We start from the raw sequence: 22,624 nt of genomic DNA, 5'->3' as shown, positions 1-22,624 counted from the left end.
ACATTTCTCAGACGATTTTTTGTTCATTGGCCCGGCGGGAACCTTTGCATGCTCTGATAAGTTGGTAACATTTCAAATATTGGCCGAGGAATTGGGGGTGCCATTAGCAGCAGAGAAGACTGAAGGCCCGTCTTCCTGTTAACCTATTTGGGTATTATGCTGGATTCGGGGGCTGGTTTATCCAAATTGCCAGAAGACAAAGTGCTGGAGCTGAGGTCTTTGCTGGGGCAGCTTTTGGTAAAGCAGAAATGCACTTTAAAAGAAATGCAAAGTCTTTGGGACACTTAAACTTTGCCTGCAAGGCTGTTTCACCTGGCAGGGCCTTCTGTGCATGCCTGGCTAGAGCTACGGCGGGCACCAGAGCGCCACACCAGCATATACGTTTATCACGGTCACTGAAAGAAGATCTACGTGTGTGGCATGACTTCCTGGCAAGTCTTAATGGTGTTTCTATCTGGCAGACGCCAGTCTCTCTGAAAACATCTTTTCAAGTGCATTCCAAGGCATTTGGCAGTTTGGGGTTTTTTCTTTGGCAACCGATGATTTGCTGAAAGGTGGCCACAGGATTGGGTAGGGCCCCTATCCTCCGGGACTTCACCTTTTTGAGTTATTTTCAGGAGCGGAGGTTCGGCAGTTGGCGCCAGAGGCGAACCTGTGTCCAGACCAGTTCCTGGAGGAATTGTGGAGGATTGGCGTGGAATGATCCTCGAGGCCGTGGAACACTCCTTGGCTCCGTCAACACGTTGGGCATATACAGCAGCGATTCGGGGTTACATGGATTACACGGAGCAGAAAGGGGGCCTTAAGGCTTTACGTCCAACAGAGGAATTAGTGCTGCGCTACCTCGTCCATTTATGTTCCCGTAAAATGTCCCCGGGGTCCATGAGCACCCAAGTGGCGGGGCTTTCCTTTTTATGCAAAGCCAGGGGTTGGTGGGATCCCTCATCATCCTTTCTGATCCGCAAAGCTATCGCAGGATGGAAGAGGATCAGCCCAGCTACGGCTGACCCCAGGCGGCCTATTTCGTTAGACATGTTAAGGAACATGGTGAATCAGCTGCCTGTTGTATGCATTGACAGTTATGAGGTTGCCCTCTTTGCAGCAGCATTTACTCTTGCCTTTTTTGGGGCCTTTCGGAGCTCTGAGCTTGTATCGGGGTCCCGTTCAGGCACAGGCGATCAAGCAGTTGCTAGGGGAGATGTGCACCTCACTGACGAGGAGCTGCACATCACCCTTCGCCGTTCAAAAATGGATCAGCTGGGTAGAGGGTCTTACATAGTGTTAAGGAGAGGTCGTGGTGACACTCCCTGCCCGGTCTCTACCATGGGGGCCTTTCTAGCTGTGAGGCCAAAGATCGACGGCCCTTTGTTGATTCACAAAAATGGCACTTGCTTGTCAAGGTATCAGTTTGGGGTTGTTTTGAGGAGCACGCTCCACCAGCTGGGCCTCCCGGCAAAGCAATTCGGCACCCACTCATTTCGGATTGGGGCGGCAACAGAAGCAGCTGCTTCTGGAGTGCCTCCGGATGATCTCAGGGCAGTGGGCCGGTGGTGTTCAGTGGCATATAAGAAATATGTGCGTCCAGATTTGTTGCTGTAACGTTTCTATACCGTATTCCATGTTGCAGGTTTGGTCCAGGTTGCCCCGAAAGTGCTGGTTATCGGGCACAGCATTGTACATTGGGCTGCGCGTTATGCAGTAAGATCCGGTTGGAACAATGACCTGGGCCTGGTTGGTCGTTATCGCATCTCCTGGGCGGGCCGCCGAGGCATGCGCTGGGCATCCCTGGAAAGGGATCTGTATTCGGCTATTCATCGCACCGGGGTTCCTGACATTGTGGTGGTACATCTTGGAGAGAACGACCTCACCAGTGTGACAGCAGTGGGCTTAGCGGATGCCATCAGACGTGACTTCAAGCAACTCTCCTGTCGTTTTCCTGGGCTTCGCATCTGGTGGTCTGCCTTGTTAGAGCGGCGTATTTGGAGGGGAGCTGTTTCCCCGAAAAAGGTTGATGTGGCCCGCAAAAAAGTCAACAAAATGGTCGCCAAGTTCCTTGTTCCGGAAGGTGGTGTGTCCCACACCCTGACATTTGTCACTGTTCGTGGGCCCTATATAGGGCGGATGGAGTCCATCTCTCAGAATGGGGGATGGACTTCTGGTTGGATGATGTGCGGCACGCCTTGTTGGGCTTTTCCGGTTTGTAAGAGCGTTGGCGGGAGCGCGGGGATGAAGGAACCCATCCCCTTGCTCTGTGGCGGGTTTTGGGCATGGGGGAGGAACCATTGGCAAGCAAGCCCAGCCTGCGTGCTGGCATGCTTTTGTGGGGGACCTCCGTAAGAGGTTGTGGGTAAGCGGTGCCGAAAGGCCATCACTCATGGAGGATGAGCTCGGGCGGCAGATCCGCATTTCCGGGTGGCCCGGAACCCGGCAGGGGTTCACGCCTCAACGGGTTCCCAAGAGGTGGTCACCTCCCCTTTCATCCATCAGGGCATTGGGGGCACGGGGAGCCCAATGGGGTGTTGGAGGGCCCCGTGCATACCTGATGATGTTGCGTGTGGCTGCCTTGTGGTCAGGGGACCACAAGAAGGCTGGTTCGATTCTCCCCCATGCTGGTCAACGCTCTATCGTTAATAAAAGTTGTGGCCTATTTACTGCCATTAAGTGTCTGTTGGTTCATTTGGCGAAAAGTATTCCCCTGCACGGCAAGGGCGAATGGGACTTACCCCGGGCGCGTTTGCCGCTGCGGGGAAGCCCTCGCCGAAGGAACGCAGGGAAGGGGACTACAAGTCCCAGCAGTCCTTGGGGCGGCGATCGGGAGCGCGGCAAAAGGACGGCTGGGGAAGGAGGGGGCCAGGTCGGCTCTTCCCAGCCTCCTTTGCCCGCTCCATATAGGGAAGCGTTGGAGAGGCTTCTGCCTCTTTCCCGCTTCTCTGCCGACGAGGTTGCCCACCCTCCCTCCCTATTTACAGTGGATTATATTAATTCCATGTTCCAGCTTTGGAATTTAAGATGAATAGAAAATGTTAAGAATGTATATGTTACTATATTCTCATGTTATGTTTGTTATATTGCTAACATCTTTTTTGTCACAACTGGCGGGTTTTGGGCATGGGGGAGGAACCATTGGCAAGCAAGCCCAGCCTGCGTGCTGGCATGCTTTTGTGGGGGACCTCCGTAAGAGGTTGTGGGTAAGCGGTGCCGAAAGGCCATCACTCATGGAGGATGAGCTCGGGCGGCAGATCCGCATTTCCGGGTGGCCCGGAACCCGGCAGGGGTTCACGCGTCAACGGGTTCCCAAGAGGTGGTCACCTCCCCTTTCATCCATCAGGGCATTGGGGGCACGGGGAGCCCAATGGGGTGTTGGAGGGCCCCGTGCATACCTGATGATGTTGCGTGTGGCTGCCTTGTGGTCAGGGGACCACAAGAAGGCTGGTTCGATTCTCCCCCATGCTGGTCAACGCTCTATCGTTAATAAAAGTTGTGGCCTATTTACTGCCATTAAGTGTCTGTTGGTTCATTTGGCGAAAAGTATTCCCCTGCACGGCAAACACTACACCAGAACTTCAGTGTAGTTAAAGGATGAAAAGCAAGGAGCTTATGTCTAAAGCAAGGACCATGAAATTTCAGGGGTGGCATCTTAGCTGGAGTGGAAACATAGCTTGAACCCCTCCTTCCATTATCTCTCAGCTTCTACCACCCAGACTAGTTTTAGGGATGGAGGAAGGAAAGACAAGAATCTTCTCCTTTTCAAGAGGAGCTTCATGATTGCATTTCCCCATCTCCAATCATGAATGAGATGTGGAAGGAGCTGTCCTCTTCCCCAGGCCACCTCTGGAAGCCAATGGTCTCTTCCTCCACAAACCCAAAGCAGGCCTTAGGGAGTGGCTGGAGGCAGTCAGTGTATTGTAGCACATTTTTGTTCCCATCTAGAGATAAAATGCATAAAAGCTGGGGAATTATATACATTGGTTTGGGTGCTTTAGGCAGGATGCAGCACTATTGCCCATGTCCATCTCTTTTGTCACATATACAGTCTAGTTTTACAAGACGATGTCACTGTGGTGTGATTTTCCCTGGTTTCATTTTACTGTGAACAGAGATGAGTTTGAACTAAATGACAGTAACACCCTAGCTATAGTGATGCTGGGAATGCTGCTGGGAGTTCCTCACAGAGATGCCCTTTGATTGACATAGCTCTGCAATGTCCTTAGAGAGCTGTTAGTAAATGACACAATTCAACCCAGACTCAATAATATGCCTCAGTGAATTAAAATGAACTCTTGAAGCCAGTCACTGCTATTTCATTACACTATAAATATTTGGAATACTTCCATCTATCAATAATGCCATCTGGCCCATCCAAAAGAAGTGGACTATAACCCATATGGCTTATTTTCTTCTTATTGATTATTCCGAAGAATGAGTTAGCAAAAAAAAAAAAAAAGAAAAGCTGCTCGTAAAATCATCATGCTGGATGACACTGTCATTACAAACTTAAGAAGGAGGGAATAAAACATACAAGATATCTAGACAATAAGCTACAGAAAATTGTAGGTGTTTTGTGAAAAAGTGGAACATATTTTCATTTAAAGACACATGACTTTTTAATAAGGCTTTTTAATAAGTACAGAATGGTTTTAAAGTGTTCCAGTAAGTCTGGGAGAGAATTAGGGCTGTCACCATTTTTACTGACTGAGGCTCTGTACCTAACAGCTACACAAAATGGATCAGTTCAACAGAGATATCTTTCCCCATTGTGTCACCACACTAAGAAATGCTACACTGGCAGAATTTCTGCATGCTATTCAGTTGTTAATATGAGCTATAGGATCTTGTATGGGAATGTGAACTCCCTATGAGCTGTGGGATCCTGTACTCACTCCTTATCGCAAGTGTGAAGTCTTCTTCCCAGTTCTTGGTTTGGAGTTCTGTGTGACTGCTGACAATAAGGTTACCATTAAGTTTTCAATGTGACTACCACAGGAAGTAACAGATCATAGGTAAAAAAATGTATATTAGTTGACAGAAGTCTAATTAGGGATTAGTACTCCCAAACCTTTTACAAAAAGTAATTTTAAAAATCAGATTTTTTCCAACATACTTCCAAAATTCCCACCACCAAATATATACCCTAGTTGTTCACACACTGTATGGATTAGATGTAAGTAAAAATTCAGTTCTGTAACTGAAGTTTCTCCTCAAAACAAATGGTCAGCTAGGAAAGTGAATGGTTCAGACTACTCTCTGAACCAGTATCCAAAACTGAATCAGGCTCAGAATGAGTGTTTCTCCAGTACACAGCTAGTATATTAGCTCCCTCTCAGCTGTTGCTGGTCAGAGTGTTCAGAGCAGCCTGCCACTCTGGCTCTCTCTACCTAGTGAAGATTTTTAACCCTTCACTTATGAGTCCTCTACTTTTAACTAACAACAGCAATTACAGAATCCATTATGGCACCAAGACATACAGGAACTTTACCTTTCCCCTTTCTTTCCAGTTATTGATCTGCCCAAGTTTTTAATCCTATCATCCTGTTTTTAATCCTATCAAGCAACACACATCACAATAGGAGAGAGAAGAAAGCAAAGAATATCTGGAACACTTAAGTGATAGTAAAAGATATACTGAAACATAATTGGCAATTGCAGGAGAAACTGAGAAATTGCCAAGCAAAATAAAAATAATCAATCATTTGTAACCTTGCTGAATAAAATTTGGCCCTCTACAACTTAAGTGGTTTAGTTAATATAAATTTATTAAATTATTTAATGTATTAAAATTTACGGCCTTGATTACAAAAAAGACACTATCACAACATGGATTGTTGCTTCCCTGATTAGGAATTCATTTCTAGGATTTCTCTCAAAACAGTTGGTACATACTAAAAATGACCCAATTTTTCAGCAATGCCTAGAGACACAGCAAGAGATTTTGTTGTCCTTCCAAATAGCATATCACCACGGAAATATACATGGAAAAACTGAACATTTGGCTTTCAGAGAGTTGCCATGCCTACTAAAATTACCTGCAGATTTTTTTGATGTGGAACACATCTTCTGGCACACTCCCTGGGACAGAAATGGGTACAGTCTTTAGTTCTGCCCCAGGGAGCATGTCAGAAGAGACTGGGGCATATTCGGAGTGCCGCGCCAGAAAGCCTGCCACAAGAGGTAAGGAGAGGGGAAGGGGAGGGAGTGTGTGTCTGAGGAGGAAAGGGATCAAGGAAATGAGAGGTATGGGGGCGAGGGCAGGACAGAATGAGTTTGTGTCTGTGTGTGTTACTAGATGGGGGAAAGACCAGGGAAACTAGAGGTACGGGGGTGAGAGCAGGGGGGGATGGGAAGAAGGAGTTTGTCTCTGGGTGTGTTTCTGAGAGAGGGGGAGCCCTGGAGCAAGTATGTGTTCCACAAGCTTTGTGAGAGTCGGGCTGTCACTAATTTATTTTCTATTTTTAAGCCTAGGTACGTAAACATCTCCAAACCTATTCAGCCTAAAAATAAGAACTGCATTCTAGTACTGATCATATGTAAAAGGCAAAAGATTTATGCAATCTAAAGATAAACCAGAGTATGATCAAACAGATGTTCTAGAAGCTAGCATAGTATAGATTAGAACACTGAGTTAGCCCTGGAAATACTTTGCATATTTCCTTGGTACCAGCCATGGTCCAAGTTATTGCCCTATCCTTATTATACATGACCTTTCCTCCATGGGATTCAAAGAGGGTTTCCAAAATAATTCCTGTCCTTGCAGCGACAAGAACCAGAGTCAGGTACGTATTAGCTGGTCATATGCCTTTGACTCATGCTCTGGGACTTAAATATCTGGTTCCATTATGACCAAAATGGAAAATATTTTGAAACATATTTACCTGTGATTTCAGCTAGACAATAAAACTCTATCAGTGTTAACTTCTGGCTTATTGCCACTGTTATTACTAAACTGAATTACAACTGTTGTGTGTCAAAAGATGTGTAGCACCAAGATAGATCACATATCTATTTCTTACATGGGTCCACCTGTGTGGATTAATAGATTCATGAAAAGGTTTGTAGAAAAGTCTGTAATCTAAAACAACAACAACAGTGATATCAGGGGATTTAAGATACCCAAAATAATAGAAACAACCTCTGTAGCATTAAGTAAAGAATGCCAACTGAGCTTTCATTTGCCATTTTTCAGCGTTGTGATGCAACCAGGACAATATTACTGAGACTTTCAACATCAGTTTCTTTAAAGCAGAAACAGAAGAGGGAGGCCAAAACAGCCATGGAAAGGATTTCATTCCCCGTCTATCATCTCTTCTGATGGAGGAGGACTCACTGGGCACAGATGCAGTGATGATCACTGGAGACTCACTACATGTACCACTTGGTCCAAACTGGCATCTAGGCTCAACTCTTCTCAGGGAGGAGTTGCTAGGCCAATGGAAGGAGAGGAAGCTGAAGACAAGGGGGGGCAGATAAAAGTAAGCTGGCTGGTTGGTAGAAGAAAATATGAAAAGTGGATAGGCTATGGGCGTTGCCAGGGAATGGAAAGAGGAAACAGTGACTGAGGGGGATACAGAAGAAAATGAGATGCCCCTTGCAAGTCCTTGTAGGCTCTCTGCTTGTTTCCATTTAAATCCATATAAATAACTATATCAAGGTCATTAGTAATAATTACCTTGATATTATTCATATTGTAATAATTAAAGGCCTTTGAGGGTATTTGCTACTTTATATTTCAAAAGAACAAAATTAAGTTTATTTAGAAAAAGATAAACTACTTATATTCAAATAATTTCTATAAAACTGAACAAATAAATAACTAATAATAAAAAATAAAGTGTAGACTTTCTAAAGCAGGATGACAAAATAACCTGTCCTTGTATAGAAAAGAATGGGAACACAGTTATTTCAAATGCTAACTATTTTTCAAAAATTTCCAGTTGGAATTGGATGCTCTTAAAGGCTTCTCTAACTTGGTGCTTTGGGGAATTAAGACAAAGTTGGTGATGAATATAACTTTCTATTAAGCAATTTTCTTTTTACAGTTGTTCACAGCCATTTATGAGCCAGAATATAACAGCTCAATCAAACCTTATTATATCAGTCTTACCTGTGCCCCAGTGAAATGCATTGAGAATATTCTGATACTCCTTCAAGTCAAGGGGGAAAAACATTTCATAAACTGTTATTTTCAAAGCAGAAAGAAGAAAATTGATATTACATATACCTTTTTAAATTCTCTTAATTTCTTCTGCCATGTAGCTTGAGCGACAGAAATGTACTTCTTGTCAGTTACATAACAATTTGCCATAAGTACATGGTGGAGTTCAGCATTCTGGCTCATGGCTTTAAGGACTTTTTCCGTGTGGCTTAAGGAAACCAATGCCTCCGCTTCTATGCCAGCACTTATGAGCTGCATAGTACAAGGTACAAGTGCAATTTGGCCAGCACAGTAAAGAACTTCTCCAACCTAAAGGAAGAACAGAGGGGAAAGGCATTAGAAAGATTTTGAGATTGTCCTTCTACAGTTGATGTAAAAGGCTGTTACAAAATTATCTCCAACTTGGGGAAGGGCAACTATACCAGTGGAGAAGTCTGACAAGGATTTAGTGGCAACATAAAAAGTACCTCAGTTTAATAAGCTTGAACCTAAAAGTTAATACATATCTGTCCATATGAGCATAATCACCTCGAAGCAAATCAACAGAGAACTGAACAGGTATGCCTAGAAATATGTAAATTTAACCTTTCACAATGTCACAATATTTCCAAAGTATCACTAAAAGATTTTGTGCCACATTTCAAGTAAATTTGTTTACAATCTGCCAATTTAAGAGTGCACAAAAGAAAGGGGGGGAATGGAGGAAGGGATTTGTAAATTATATTTATATTCTACAATAACTCTCATCAATTTAATGCAATCATGCTGGCTTAAAAGAGTGTCCCCTTTTCTTTCTTTTTTGGCACAAATGGGATCATCTAAATATATCGAAGAGTCACTGGCTGCTTTTAGGGCTGAAAGTCTTGTAATGCTGATGGGTGATGCAGGCAATATCATAGAAGATGTTAGTAGCCTGTGCATCTGTATCGGCAAATATGGCACTATCATCTGCAAATATTAGATCTGTCAGGATCTACAAACTACCTGATACTTTTCTTTTCCCCAAATTCTGGACAATTTCAGCTTCCAGTGAAGTGTTTGTTAGGTGCAATGCTTGGCGTGTCAGATTGGGATCATGTATACAGCCAAGTCAACCCCATGCTCTGCCATGAGATGACCAGGCAACCTTGGTCTAGTCACACACTCTTATCCTCACCCAGTTCAAGTGAAGGAGAAAAGAACTATATATGTAGATGACATTAAAAAAGTAGGAGTTCAAGCTATGAACTGTACTTTTTCCATGTGAGGTCTATAAACCAGGACTGGGAAAATAGGGAACAGCCAAGTCTATACCCCAAAATTGTCAAAAGGGAGAACTCCACTATAGGAGCTGTTCTTAAAACTATTGATTAGGAAAAAAAATGCTAGATGAACTCCAAGGAGCAACCTCAAACCAGCTAAATATGTAACAGAATACCTTTCATCTATAAGCTCTGGGCTAATACTTCACAAGCACATCTTCAAGGATTCTAGAAAAGTATTCTCAATCAATCTCCCAGAAGTTATAGTGCTGATTTAGAGATACCCCCTTCCTGAAAGAGATACTCAACAGCAAAAATGAGCCATATAACAGACAACCCTAGAAATGGACTTCGTATCAAATTCATTTGCAATATATGGCTGCGAAGGCTGCGACTTAGTTATAGGGCTGATTTAGAGATACCCCCCTCCTGAAAGAGGTACTCAACAGCAAAAATGAGCCATATAACAGACAACCCTAGAAATGGACTTCGTATCAAATTCATTTGCAATGTATGGCTGCAAAGGCTGCGAAAGTTGGACCATAAGGAAGGCCGAGCATCAACGAATTGAGGCTTTTGAACTCTAGTGCTGGAGAAGACGCTTGCGAGTCCCTTGGATTGCAAGGCGAACAAACCGGTCAATCCTAGAGGAGATCAGCCCTGACTGCTCCTTAGAAGGCCAGATCCTGAAGATGAAACTCAAATACTTTGGCCACCTCATGAGAAGGAAGGACTCCCTGGAGAAGAGCCTAAAGCTGGGAGCGATTGAGGGCAAAAGAAGAAGGGGACGACAGAGAATGAGGTGGCTGGATGGAGTCACTGAAGGAGTAGGTGCAAACTTAAATGGACTCCGGGGAATGGTAGAGGACAGGAAGGCCTGGAGGATCATTGTCCATGGGGTTGCGATGGGTCGGACCTAACAACAACAATCAAATTCATGACACATTTATCCAGGATGGATAAAAATTGATGATTTAATTATTTAATTTAAGAGCTGAACTAAATGTTACTTTTTTTTTGACAAGCTGGGCCTGAGTCAGGGTTTTCAGGTTTCTCACTATGGCAGGAACCTGACCTGGAAGGAGGGTGGGGGAATCCCAGTATCATCTGTGGTGCAAGGTCAATTTGGGAAAACTAGAAGTGACATCGCATTGCTCTAGGCACTTCAAGCTTCCCTGGAAATTATGTCATCCTGTGCATGAAGCTGGTGCCCCCTATTTCCTGCTATGTGCCAGCCAGTGGTTGGCAACCCTGGCCCGAGTTACCCAGACCCAACACACATTCCCTATAGCCCCGCAGCAGCTGTGAGGAAATGCTTTTAAAAAGGCTGGAAACTGTGATGTTTGGGGAGAAGCAGCTTCTGCCTATTGACCACATAGTTTTTCCAAAGTAAAATGTCCCTGGGAAGGATTTATTTGCCATTGTTTGGAGTGGCATGTACATGGAATACTGCATGTAGAGCTCCACAGTGGTCCAAATCATCCCTCCTGGAACTGTTTTGGCTTGGGAAATCAGTGTGAAGGAAAATGAAAGAGGGACCATGCTGTGGTCTTCAGTCGAATTGGGGCCTGTGTCTCTGTAAACAGAAGTTCCTTAAAGCTGTTCTGTGGGTGTGGGGAAGATGAACCAGTTCTGGGAATATAAACCTACCTTGTTAAAAAAATGTAACAAGCATTTTGGCTCTTACAGTCCTATATAGAAACAGTTCAACTTAATTTCAACAATCAGAACCATGTCACTAATAATCTGAGCACAGCCCAATGGCAGATAACAGCCTCGGTTGTCTAGTCTCAAGACACCTGACTGTGCAGGCACAAACGTTTCAAGTACTTCTCCTTTTTAATTACGATATATACTCGTGTATAAGCCTAGTTTTTCATCACCTTTTTTCACACTGAAAAAGCCCTCCTCGGCTTATACGTGGGTATATACGGTAATTGGAATAAAAGCCTGCTCCAGCCAGCCAATCATTGCTCTGGAAGCTTGTAAGACACCAATGATTTGACTGAGGGACTCTTTCTTTTCCTTCCTCTTCTTAATCACTTCTTCCAAACTATTATTTTGGTTTCTGTGGGTGAAAAGCAGGATACAAAAACCAGCAGCTATTCATCCTCTTGCCTTTTGTTGGGGGGGGGGAGGCTGGATGGGAGAGCCTGTGATGACTGAGCATTTCCCACCCTCGGCTTATAAGTGAGTCAATATGTTTGCCCAGATTTTGTGGTAAAATTGGGTGCCTTGGCTTATATGCGAGTATATATAGTACAAACAGAGCAGAAAGGACAAAGTCATGTAAAAGAATGAGCAATACAAGCTGGAAACAACATTATTCAATTATTGTTATTATATTAAAGCTTTGATGGTACACTTGTCACATTTAGTACTGCAAAATGTGTGATGAGGCATGGCCACCTGAGGATCTCCTCAAATCCTTTTGTGGTAGCTGATGAACAAGCTGGGGGTGAGGGATCAGGTGTCCCAGCACAGCAAAAGACCTCCCAACCTTTGCCAGTTGTTCTGAACCAGAGCTTCAAAGGCTGGTAGGGGGATGCAACCACTGTGTCACTTGTCAATTCCAGAACTAGTACCTTGTCACTTGTCACTTCCAGAACAAAATGAGAAGAGATACCATTGTGTCAGGGTAACACCAGAACCTGCCCCAAACTCTGGTTTAACCAGAGATGAATCCCAGAGTGCTGCCCCAATACGATTGTCATTTCAAGTTTTATGCTAGAAGTGATGTCACATGCTTGGACACACATGGAGCTGTTAGATACTATTAGATGCTGTTAGATACTGACTCAGACCCTTGGTCCAATTAGGTCATTATTGTCTACTCAGACTAGCAGCAGTTCTCCAGGGTCCCAGACAGGTTTTTCACATCACCTACTATCTGGTCCTTTTAAAATTGGAAATGCCAAGGTTCAACCTGAGTCCTTCTGCATACCAAGCAGAGGCTCTTGCACTGAGTTACAACTTGTGAGCCTGTCCTAACCCCCACCATTTCTTCCAATAAGTTGTCAGCTCTGCCAGGCAACCACTGAAGTAGAAATAGATCAAGAAATGGATAATATGGTGATGCCACACCACACTTTTGTGTTGCTGGGTAGTAAAAGGAAAGAGAAACGTGACCCTTTATAATTCAGGAGAAGCCATACAACTTCTATCATGTCTAGTCCTAGCCCAAAATGATTCCTTTAATACTATAAAATGGTGCAATGGAAAGAAATTATTTGCAGAACCCTTTGTGGTAATCAAACCATGTGACAAACCCATATGTAACTCCAAATCTGTCCTTATAAACTGACTGCATCTCAGAGAAGACTCACACATGTAACTATTGGAAGAGCATCTTAAATAATCTGGCAATCAAATTCTATGATTAGCAGCTGAAGAGGGGGAGGTGGCAAAGAGGAAATATAATACATGACAGCCATGTTTAGTATTTTTAAATTGTTTAAAATGTCTAAAATTCCATTTTGTTGTGCTATATATAACTCACAACAATTAGAAGAAAAAAGGAAATAAAATTAATATTTTTGTGAAAAAGAATACATGGTCGGGGGGTGGGGGGGGGGTGGGAGATGTTTGCTATTTAAAAATGTGCCACTGAACAAGGGAGTCCAGCCAGCTATCAAGTGGCATATTGACAAGATGAGCAACAAATCCAGAAAGAAATTATTCATAGAAGTTATTTTTCTTTCTTAAGAAGGGTTTGTTCCAAAGTTAACTCAGCAGACAAGGTGAAGCCCTAGTGTAGGTCATTTACATTATTCCAGTAAAGAACAGCCTCCTGTTTGCCCCCAGTTTTGCATGTCACTCTGCCCTCCCCATTAATTATGAGAGAAAGGAGAGCTGTTCAACCAGTTCATTTCCCTGGAATTTGAACAGATTGTTTGAGACATAATATGAATACTAATTACTGATAAAATATCTGTCAGTGTTTTGAAATATGTACCAAGATAACACCATCTTAAAAGTCTTCTGGTTACTTCTAATAAAATTAACCCCTGTAGTTAAAAAGAAAGTGCAAAACAAATCTGAGTGTTTGAAGAAAAGTGGAAAATCTCTCAGCTACAACACTGAAACAATGGCCTTGTTATCTAAAATAAGAGCTTGCATCTTAAAACAGATGTGATTAGGATTTTATTTAAAGATACCAAGTTGGGGGAGAGGGGGGATTATGTTATCTGGGTGGGGTTCTTTAACCCTTTTCCGTATAGTGGAGGGAAGGTGAGGGAGGATTTAAATCAGAAAATTGGAACCAGAAAAGTCAAAAACTTCTCTCCTGATGTTGTCGGTCTGAGCTATCTGGAACCCCCTTAGAGTTGGCTAGCCTCCAAGACCTGGAGTTCTTCCAGAATTATAGCTAATCTCCAGACTATGTACTTCAGTTTCCCTGGGAAAAAAATGACATTTTCAAAGGGCATACTCTATGGTAACTACAGATTCCAGATAAAATCCCTCCTTCCATATATACTGATTCCAAATCTCCATTCATTTCTAATGCCAAAATTGGCAACCTTATGCCTCCAATAGATGCTTCATTTTTAAAAATAAACATGACAGAACATGATCTCCCACATCTCATCCACTATGATCAGGAAGGTGCTATGCTATATTTACCTAAAAGGGCACATAAAAATGTAAGACTCCCTTTTTTTAAATGGCTTATCTGTGTATAAATGCTCTACCTAAAGTGAGCTATAAAGGCAAGGAAATGTGCTATTTGGAATAGAACTATTACACTTGGTGTTGTCACGATGATCAAAACAGGTATCAAGGCCAACTTCAACCTGACTTTGCTTCACAATGTAGACATTTATTCTTCCAAAAGGACAGTGGCTTTCAAATAAATATTTTGTTCATTTAATTTATAATCTGCCTTTATCACTGAGAATCAGATGACACAATTAAAAACAATGCATTGGACAGGATAATACATACAATTGAAAGTGGAACAAAACTTATCTGCGTAAATTATTGAGAAAGTTAGCTTAAATTGTACATTTGCCACAAATTAGCTTCAATATATGTGAGATAGGGCAGCTGTCTGAAAGCTTTGCCCATGAGGCTGGGTGTTCAATCCCAGCAGCCGGCTCAAGGTCAACTCGGCCTTCCATCCTTCCACGGTCGGTAAAATGAGTACCCAGCTTGCTGGGGGGTAAACGGTAATGACTGGGGAAGGCACTGGCAAACCACCCCGTATTGAGTCTGCCATGAAAACGCTAGAGGGCGTCACCCCAAGGGTCAGACATGACTCGGTGCTTGCACAGGGGATACCTTTACCTTTACCTTTGTGAGATAGGAATGTTATTTTGAAAACCTGCCCAGTTGGAACTGCTGGAATTTTGGCCTTTAAAATGTGTATTTTGGAGAAACATTGTAATAGAAACATTTGGTTAAGCTAAAACAATAAAAATATTAAACCAATCCACAATTCCTTTAATAGAATTGATTGCATTGCACTTCTAGTGTTTTAATTTGCACAGCTTATAGAAATATCTTTCCAAGAAATCATATGCATATATATGAAGGATGGAGACTAATTTACGGTCAGTAAAGGTAATGTAAAGGTAATGTTTCAAGTGTAATGGTTTGGCTGTTGGAACACAGTGAAGATGGGTCATTACTAATTTTGAACAGCTTTGATAATAAAACATTTTTACATACTAATCATATGCTGTCTTGCATTCATTTTGAAGAGCTTCATTTTCAAATGTTTGTATAATAATTTCTTCACAAATTTCAAATTTGCAACTTAGTGAGCTGGAAATGCCATTTTTAAATCAATTAATTTTGCATCCTCAGCAAAGCTCACTTGATTGGATTCTATGATGGGACAGACATACTCTAGTACAAGGAACCTTGTGTTGGTTGAAAAGTCATGTTCTGCCAAGGGAAGACTCTGCTGTTAGTGGAACACATCTAATAGAATGGATCATGAAACAGATCCCTCTGAGAATATTAGATTGTTTACCAAGGGCTCTTTTTGGCTTGCTTTCAAAATGTGAACAAAGTCCTGTCCTGCATTATGTCATAAGCTTTTTCTTTCTCTTTTTTTGCAGGGCACATTTTTTCCACTTGCTCATCAGGATTCACTATTGCAATGTTGTTTTTTAAAATTATTTAGCTGGGTCAAATAGAAGCAAAGTGCACATCATCAGAGGATGTCTATTGCAGCAGTTCTGGGAAAAACACCAGCGGTGGTATATCTAGCCATGAAAACTCAAATCTGTACAAGAAACCAAAGTCTGTGTTTTTTATATGATCACAATATGGCTGTAAACCGATTCACGTTAAACATAGAAGAAGAGTTGGTTCTTATATGCTGCTTTTCTCTACCCAAAGGAGGCTCAAAGTGGCTTACAGTTCCCTTTCCTCTCCCCACAACAGACACCCTGTGAGGTGGGTGAGGCTGAGAGAGCCCTGATATCACTGCTCAGTCAGAACAGCTTTATCAGTGCCATGGTAAGCCCAAGGTCACCCAGCTGGCTGCATGTGGGGGAGCGTGGAATCAAACCTGACTTGCCAGAGTAGAAGTCTGTGCTCCTAACCAGTACACCAAGCTGGCTCTAAGATATAAGACTGACTATCCTGGAAACTTCCTGACAGAAGAATGATTTGTAGTGCATTAATCTATATTCATGTAAAATCAATGTTGCTGATAAAATTATTGTATGTAATACATACATGATAATAAACAAATATACACAGTAGCAGAAATGTTATTCTATATGCCATTAAGGCCTGTTATGTTAGGTAGTGATAGAGTAGTGGTGGAATGGTTGGAGTGTTTGAGTGAGCCTGGATCATATACCTTGGGTTTGAGTGAGCCTGGATCATATACCAATTCTACCATAAAGCTTCCTAGGGGACTTTGGCTCATTATTGAGTTGAATCTACCTTACTGGATTGTTGTGATGGTATAAGCAATAATGTGATCACTGGAGGACATATATGATACAATTATAACATTGGAAATTTCAACTCTGAGGTGGGCCAAACCCATATACACAACATACAAAACTGCTGTATGCAAGGCCAGATCATTAGACAGTTATCTGAGTATCATCCATTCTGACCAGTTAACATCTCTCTGTTGCTTCAGGCAGATGGCAAGGAAGTGAATTGGGGCTTCCTGCATGCAAAGTATGTGATCTACTACTGCACCATGGCCCCTCACTTAACAGCAAGTGTTCATAGATATATGGAGTCATAACTGAGCATACTGTTAATGAAACCCTGTTAGCTGGGTGAACGCTTACCACTAATGGCGCATGAGCATCCTTGATCATGTATAAGCGCCTTCCCCTGCCTCATCCTTCATAACAATTTATTTTGTAATAGCTATGCACTTGATCATATAAACACTCCAGTTAATAAAGCTTGTGGCTTTACAGCAGCACTATAACAACTGACAAAATTTATTACTTATATGAGGTCAGCTGGTTAAATGAGAGTGCAGTTTCTATAGATTTGGCAACTAATATCATGCCCTGACATACTGAAAAGACCCAAGGCTACCTCAGCGCAAATAATATCTGCTGGATTTAATGGGAGAAAATATACTAGATGTACAAAATAAGTATCCTCTAAAAGTCTTAAATGATTAACAGGGCCTACCAGCAGCAACATTTTAAAAAATTAACAAGTATTTCCAAAGAGCCAACACCTTGACTAGAAGTGAACTGTTAGTTCACTGGTCTCTAAAAATAAGAGTCAAAATGCAATAAATGGAATCTTTGTTGGGAATGCTCTGTGATATCTGATGTCTGAGTGACTGGATGCCCTTTAGAAGGTTAAAGTTCACAAAAGATTCAGAGATACCTGCTTCCCCCCAACCCATTCAAATAACCTACCATTCCGTTCAGTCAAGGTAAATAAGTACAACTGACAATGTGTTAATTGGCCGCCTCCGGTCAGCCACATATACCTCTGACCTTATAGTGGTTTAAATCAATTAATTCTTCAGGCAATAAAGACCTCTCACTGATTAAGTTAGATCGAAATTATCTTTTCTAAAGGGATTATGGCTTTAAGGTGGTGAGCCTTTAATTTAATATATGGTAATTCCTTCTTCCTACGTTCCTCTTATTTAGGTAATGATAGTGAAATTGCATTTGGTAATGAAGAATCCTTTATTGAACTTTCCAGGGCAAACAGAGTTTTCAGAAAGTTTGTACTATAGAGTTTAAGGACAAGTCAAGAGTTTAAGGACAAGTCACTTCCTTTCGCAATATTGTTTTGTCCAGGTATAGGCACAGGTTATATATTTAAAATATTTATATTCCTTTTTATCATTTTAGTCTTCAGTGCAACTCAAAAACACGTTTGCACAAATTTATTCCCAGTTTCAGCTAAAACAGGGTCCCATACATCACGTTGCATGATTCTGCCATTTATGCAATTTATCTCAGCAGAACCTACTTTGTGGACCTGGGAGTAGAACAGGTGATATCATATGGTGTTGGGGTTCATTGGAGCTTCCCCTGCCACACAGTTCCCATAGCTAACTTGAAGGCACTTTGATCTGCATGGTGGAGCTATGTTCAGAATTGGGAATACAGAAGTAAATACAGATTCTGACATTTGGGAGGTGGTTAGAAATGGGGGGATTTTTCTTTGAACAGAGAGAACCGGACAGCACCAAAAAAGGCGAGGAAGACTTTTGTTTAGAACTACTGTATTGATATACCGTATTTGCCGGCGTATAAGGCGACTGGGCGTATAAGACGACCCCCCAACATTTTCACTCAAAATGTGGAGTTTGCCGCCGCCGTGAGCCCAGTGAGGGGGAGCTGGAGCTGGCGCTGCCCGCCGCCCGCAGCCTGCCATGAGCCCAGTGGGGGGAGCTGCTCGCCGCCGCTCGCCGCTCGCCGCCGCTCGCCGCCACTGTGAGCCCAGTGGGGGGGAGCCGCTCGCCGCCGCCGCTGTGAGCCCAGTGGGGGGGAGCCGCTCGCCGCCGCTGTGAGCCCAGTGGGGGAGAGCTGCCGCCGCCCGCCACCGCCGTGAGCTCAGTGTGTGGGGGGGAGCCGCCCGCCGCCCGCCGCCCGCCGCCCGCCGCCCGCCGCCGCATCCAGACTGAAGTGCACCCGGCGTATAAGACGACCCCCCCAATTGGAGGCATGTTTTTGAGAGGGAAAAAGCCGTCTTATACGCCGGCAAATACGGTAGTAACTAACAGGAAAATGATACTGGTGGATGGTCTGTTCTGGCCTAGCAACCTCAATAAACACTACAGAAGTTAACTGCAGAGAGAAGCACTAGTTGTGGCAGAAAGAAGTGATAATATCAGAGGGGAGAAGAAGATGCTGCTGTGGCAAGGAAGAGGTCTGAGTGAGACAAAGGCAATAATGAGGACATGGAGAGAGACCAATAAGGGAATGGGATTTCTTCTCCCCCCAAGCATGTGGGTCCCATGCTTGTTTTTATTTATCCAGAATATAATCTGATTCAGACTGCATGCTTAGAACCATATTAAGTAGATGGTGATCTACTCCCTTTGACTTTTGTACTGGTGAATTTCGACTAACTTTCCTTTTGTAAATTGCCACAATTCTGAAATCTGTTCTGAAAACAATTGTTCACAATTTAACTAGTAGTTTACTGTGTCCTTAATCATTGTAATAAACCCCCAAATAATGCTGTGACTATAAATGAACATAGAGCCTCTTGTGGCGCAGAGTGGTAAGGCAGCAGAGATGCAGTCTGAAAGCTCTGCCCATGAGGCTGGGAGTTCAATCCCAGCAGCCGGCTCAAGGTTGACTCAGCCTTCCATCCTTCTGAGGTCGGTAAAATGAGTACTCAGCTTGCTGCTGGGGGGTAAACGGTAATGACTGGGGAAGGCACTGGCAAACCACCCCGTATTGAGTCTGCCATGAAAACGCTAGAGGGCGTCACCCCAAGGGTCAGACATGACCTGGTGCTTGCACAGGGGATACGTTTACCCTTTATAAATGAATAGCGGTTTCATGAAATATTGGACAATCACTTTTTTTCATTATAGATAATTAACTAAAGTTTACTTTGCATCCTGGAAAAATTGTCATCTGCTAGAGGGACCAAAGCCAAAGCCTTTCTTCAACCAATGTTATTTGGGTTTCAATACACACCTGACACTGAAAACCATCACCACGAACTGGACATAAGCCCAAATCAAAAGAAGATCAATAAATTTAAAATCAACAAGCAGAATGTGAGGGAAATATAAATACTCTGAATATTCAACATTACTGACCAAAAACTAAAACTATAAATCAAAATGAGGATCCCAGTGTTGAAAAATATAGCATAATGACCATTTATTTGCAAAATGAAATTGGATCCTATTACTAACTCACATTACTGCTCATGCTTTTAGATCTGTTGGCTGCGTTTGACATGACTGACCATGAGCTAGATTCAAGTGGGTAGTCGTGTTGGTCTGAAGCAGCAGAACAAATTAGAGTCCACTGGCAGCTTTACGACTATCAAAGTTTTATTCAAGGTATGAGGTTTCATGTGCATGCACAGTTCCTCAGATAGCTCATACCCTGAATAAAACTTTGTTGGTCTTAAAGGTGCCACTAGACTCTAAATTTGTTCAACCATGAGCTTGCCGCCTTGCCGGTGCAGGGATCCATGGGACAGACTTGAAGTGGCTGATCTCCTTCTTTAGTAACTGGACGCAGAGGAAGGCCATGGGAGAGAATTTTCTGTGCCCTCATCAGCTCCCTTGTGATATTCTGCAGGGTGCGATTCTCTCCCCTACACTATTCAACATCTTTGTCCGCCCTCTGGCCCAGCTGATCTTTGCTGGAAACATTTGCCAGATGTTTGGAAGCAGTGAAGGTCTGGTGCAAGCAGAGCTGCCTGAAATTCAACTCTCCCAAGATGGAGGTCCTGTGGCTGGCTTGGAAAGGGTCAGATCAGGAAGCGTGTCTTCCCTGCCTGGATGGGGTACAATTAAAGATCTCACCCTCGGCCAGGAATCTGGGAGTGATCTTCAATGCTTCCTTTTCTTTGGAGGCATAGGTCAATAGAATAGCCCAGCTGGCATTCTTCCATCTTCACCAAGCGTGGCTACTAGTTCTCTATCTGCCTGCAGAATATCTGGCTACTGATCCATGAGACTGTTACCTCCAGGCTAGACTTCTGTAACTCACTCTACATGGGCCTACCCTTGAGCTTGATCTGGAAGTTACAGCTGGTACAAAATGCAGCTGCTAGGGTCCTCATTGGAACATCTTGGAGGGGCCATATTCAGCCAGTGCTGAAACAGCTATATTGGTTGCTGGCGGCATTCCAGATCAAGTTTAAGATATTGGTACGTACCTTTAAGGCCATCTGCGGTCTGGGCCCAATGTATCTGAGGGACCATCTATCTCCCAAGCCCCCTACAAAGCTTTATGCTCTGTGGGCATGAATACGCTGGTGGATCCTTGGCCCAGTAGGTGAATCAGGCCTTGACTAGGGCCAGGGCCTTTTCAGTCTTGGCCCCTGCCTGGTGGAATGAGCTCTGCAGGGCCTGCAAAATAGAGCTCTTCTGTCAGGCTTCTGGTCAAGGCTAGGGCTGGGAAATGCTGGGCCCCTTCCCTCTCTCCCCATGGCTGGTGCCATGAATTTATACAGCAGATTACTGCCAACAGCAGTCCATAAGCTATGTGTCACCAGGACTTCGGGTAGGGAGGGAATGGAATTTGATGTACCTGCTGCAATTGATGGGACTCAATTTTTGTAAATGGAGATCGGTTTTATATTTTACTGTCATTGTGGGGGTTTTAGTATATAACCCACTGTGAGCCAGCATGCTGATACCAGCAGGAAACAAATCCAAAAATAAAATATATTAATAATAAATTACAGGGAAATATGTCAAACTATAGCCTATTTACCGTTTTTGTTACCAAAACAGCATTGGGAAGGTGTGATATCAATCAGTTGGTGGGAGGGAGAGAAACCAATTTAACCCATTTCCCACCTATTGTTCACCTCTCCAAGAGATTTTTTTCCACAGATCTTTTAGTATATCTTGCTACTGCTACACATGTAAGAGTTTGAAATAACAATGCAAGAATAACAATCCCCCCCCTGTAAGGGATACAGGTTGGAACATTTAAAAACATCTATAAGTTTTCAGTGAACAAGATATGAATAAGGAAAAAAAAATACACTGGGCATTTCCGCGTGTGCAAAATGTAGCTGGACAACCTCTGAATTTTGGCAGCATATTCAAGCTCCTTAAAATGATGTCGCCGACATCCTGAGGGTGCCCAGTAGCCAGCTCACAATTTCACCATTTTTAAATTGTGATGTGGTAAAACCAGGAAAGTGGATTTACCACCCTAAAAAGCATGAGCCACTGGTGAGCAATCAGTGAGCAAACAGCAAAAAGGCTGTATGGCGAAGGAAACACACTATAGTCTGAGCAGCTTTGTCCCATCCTTGCACCTGCCGTCACATCTTCTCCATTTCCCAAGTGCCTCCTTCCCTCCTCCTCTTGTGTCACACCCCCGTTCCTTCTGCTCCTCACCCCTGCTGATCTGCCCACCTGCCACTCAGAAAATGGCAGAAAAACCTCTCTGTGCCTGTATGTAATAAAATTAGCTTACCAAAGAAAAAGGTCCAGCCAATCCCTGCTGCACAAGTTTCCACATGTAGGGAGTTATGTATGTCAATATCAGTTTGGGAATTTTGTTAAAGCCTTGGACTCCAGCCCTCTTTCACCCAAGCAATTCTGAAGCGGGGGTGCTGCTGCCCAAGTTGTTGCCACCTCCTCCTCCCTCGCATGCATATACACCCCACCTTCCACCCCCCTCCCCCGCTCACCAGCAGAAGATGCTTCCCTCCAAGGCCTCGCCGTCAAAGCTGTGGCAGCGCAGGGAAGCATCTCTTGCTGGTGAAACTGTGTGTGTGTGTGCGCGCACACACGTGCTAAACAAGAGGAACTGACCTTTGTCACCTGGGGAGCAATTATAGCAGCAGGAGTTCTCAGGGTGCAATCTGGAGGTTAGAAACCCTAGCAGAGAAGCAGCTGATTGGAAAAGAAAGGCTAAGAACCATCATTTACCTGTTTCTCTATTCTAAATGACCCCTTCCCAAATTGGTTTATTTTTAAAAAGAAAGAGTTCTGCTATATATTTCTTCATGTAACATGTTACTAGCCCTGTAGGTAAAAGATGCACTAAAAAGATTCTTAATTCTACCAATTTATGGGAATAATTAAAAATATCACAAAAAACACTAACAATCTATA

The 22,624-nt window shown here is 43.3% G+C and overlaps 1 protein-coding gene across 2 annotated transcripts in view; it reads right to left on the bottom strand.

The window, feature by feature from the left end:
* DPH6 (diphthamine biosynthesis 6) overlaps positions 1–22,624 on the bottom strand; it is a 295,479-nt gene that overhangs the window by 77,804 nt on the left and 195,051 nt on the right. The window contains exon 13 of one of the 2 annotated variants that reach the window (XM_077322983.1): positions 8,216–8,458. The exons of the other annotated variant lie outside the window; for it this stretch is intronic. Coding sequence (XP_077179098.1) covers positions 8,216–8,458 — 243 coding nt within the window. The remainder of the gene's footprint in view (positions 1–8,215; positions 8,459–22,624) is intronic. 2 annotated transcript variants of the gene reach the window in all.

This window comes from Paroedura picta, chromosome 2, assembly GCF_049243985.1.
Source record: "Paroedura picta isolate Pp20150507F chromosome 2, Ppicta_v3.0, whole genome shotgun sequence".
Classification (NCBI taxonomy): Eukaryota; Metazoa; Chordata; class Lepidosauria; order Squamata; family Gekkonidae; genus Paroedura; species Paroedura picta.
This window is presented reverse-complemented; position numbering and strand designations above follow the sequence as displayed.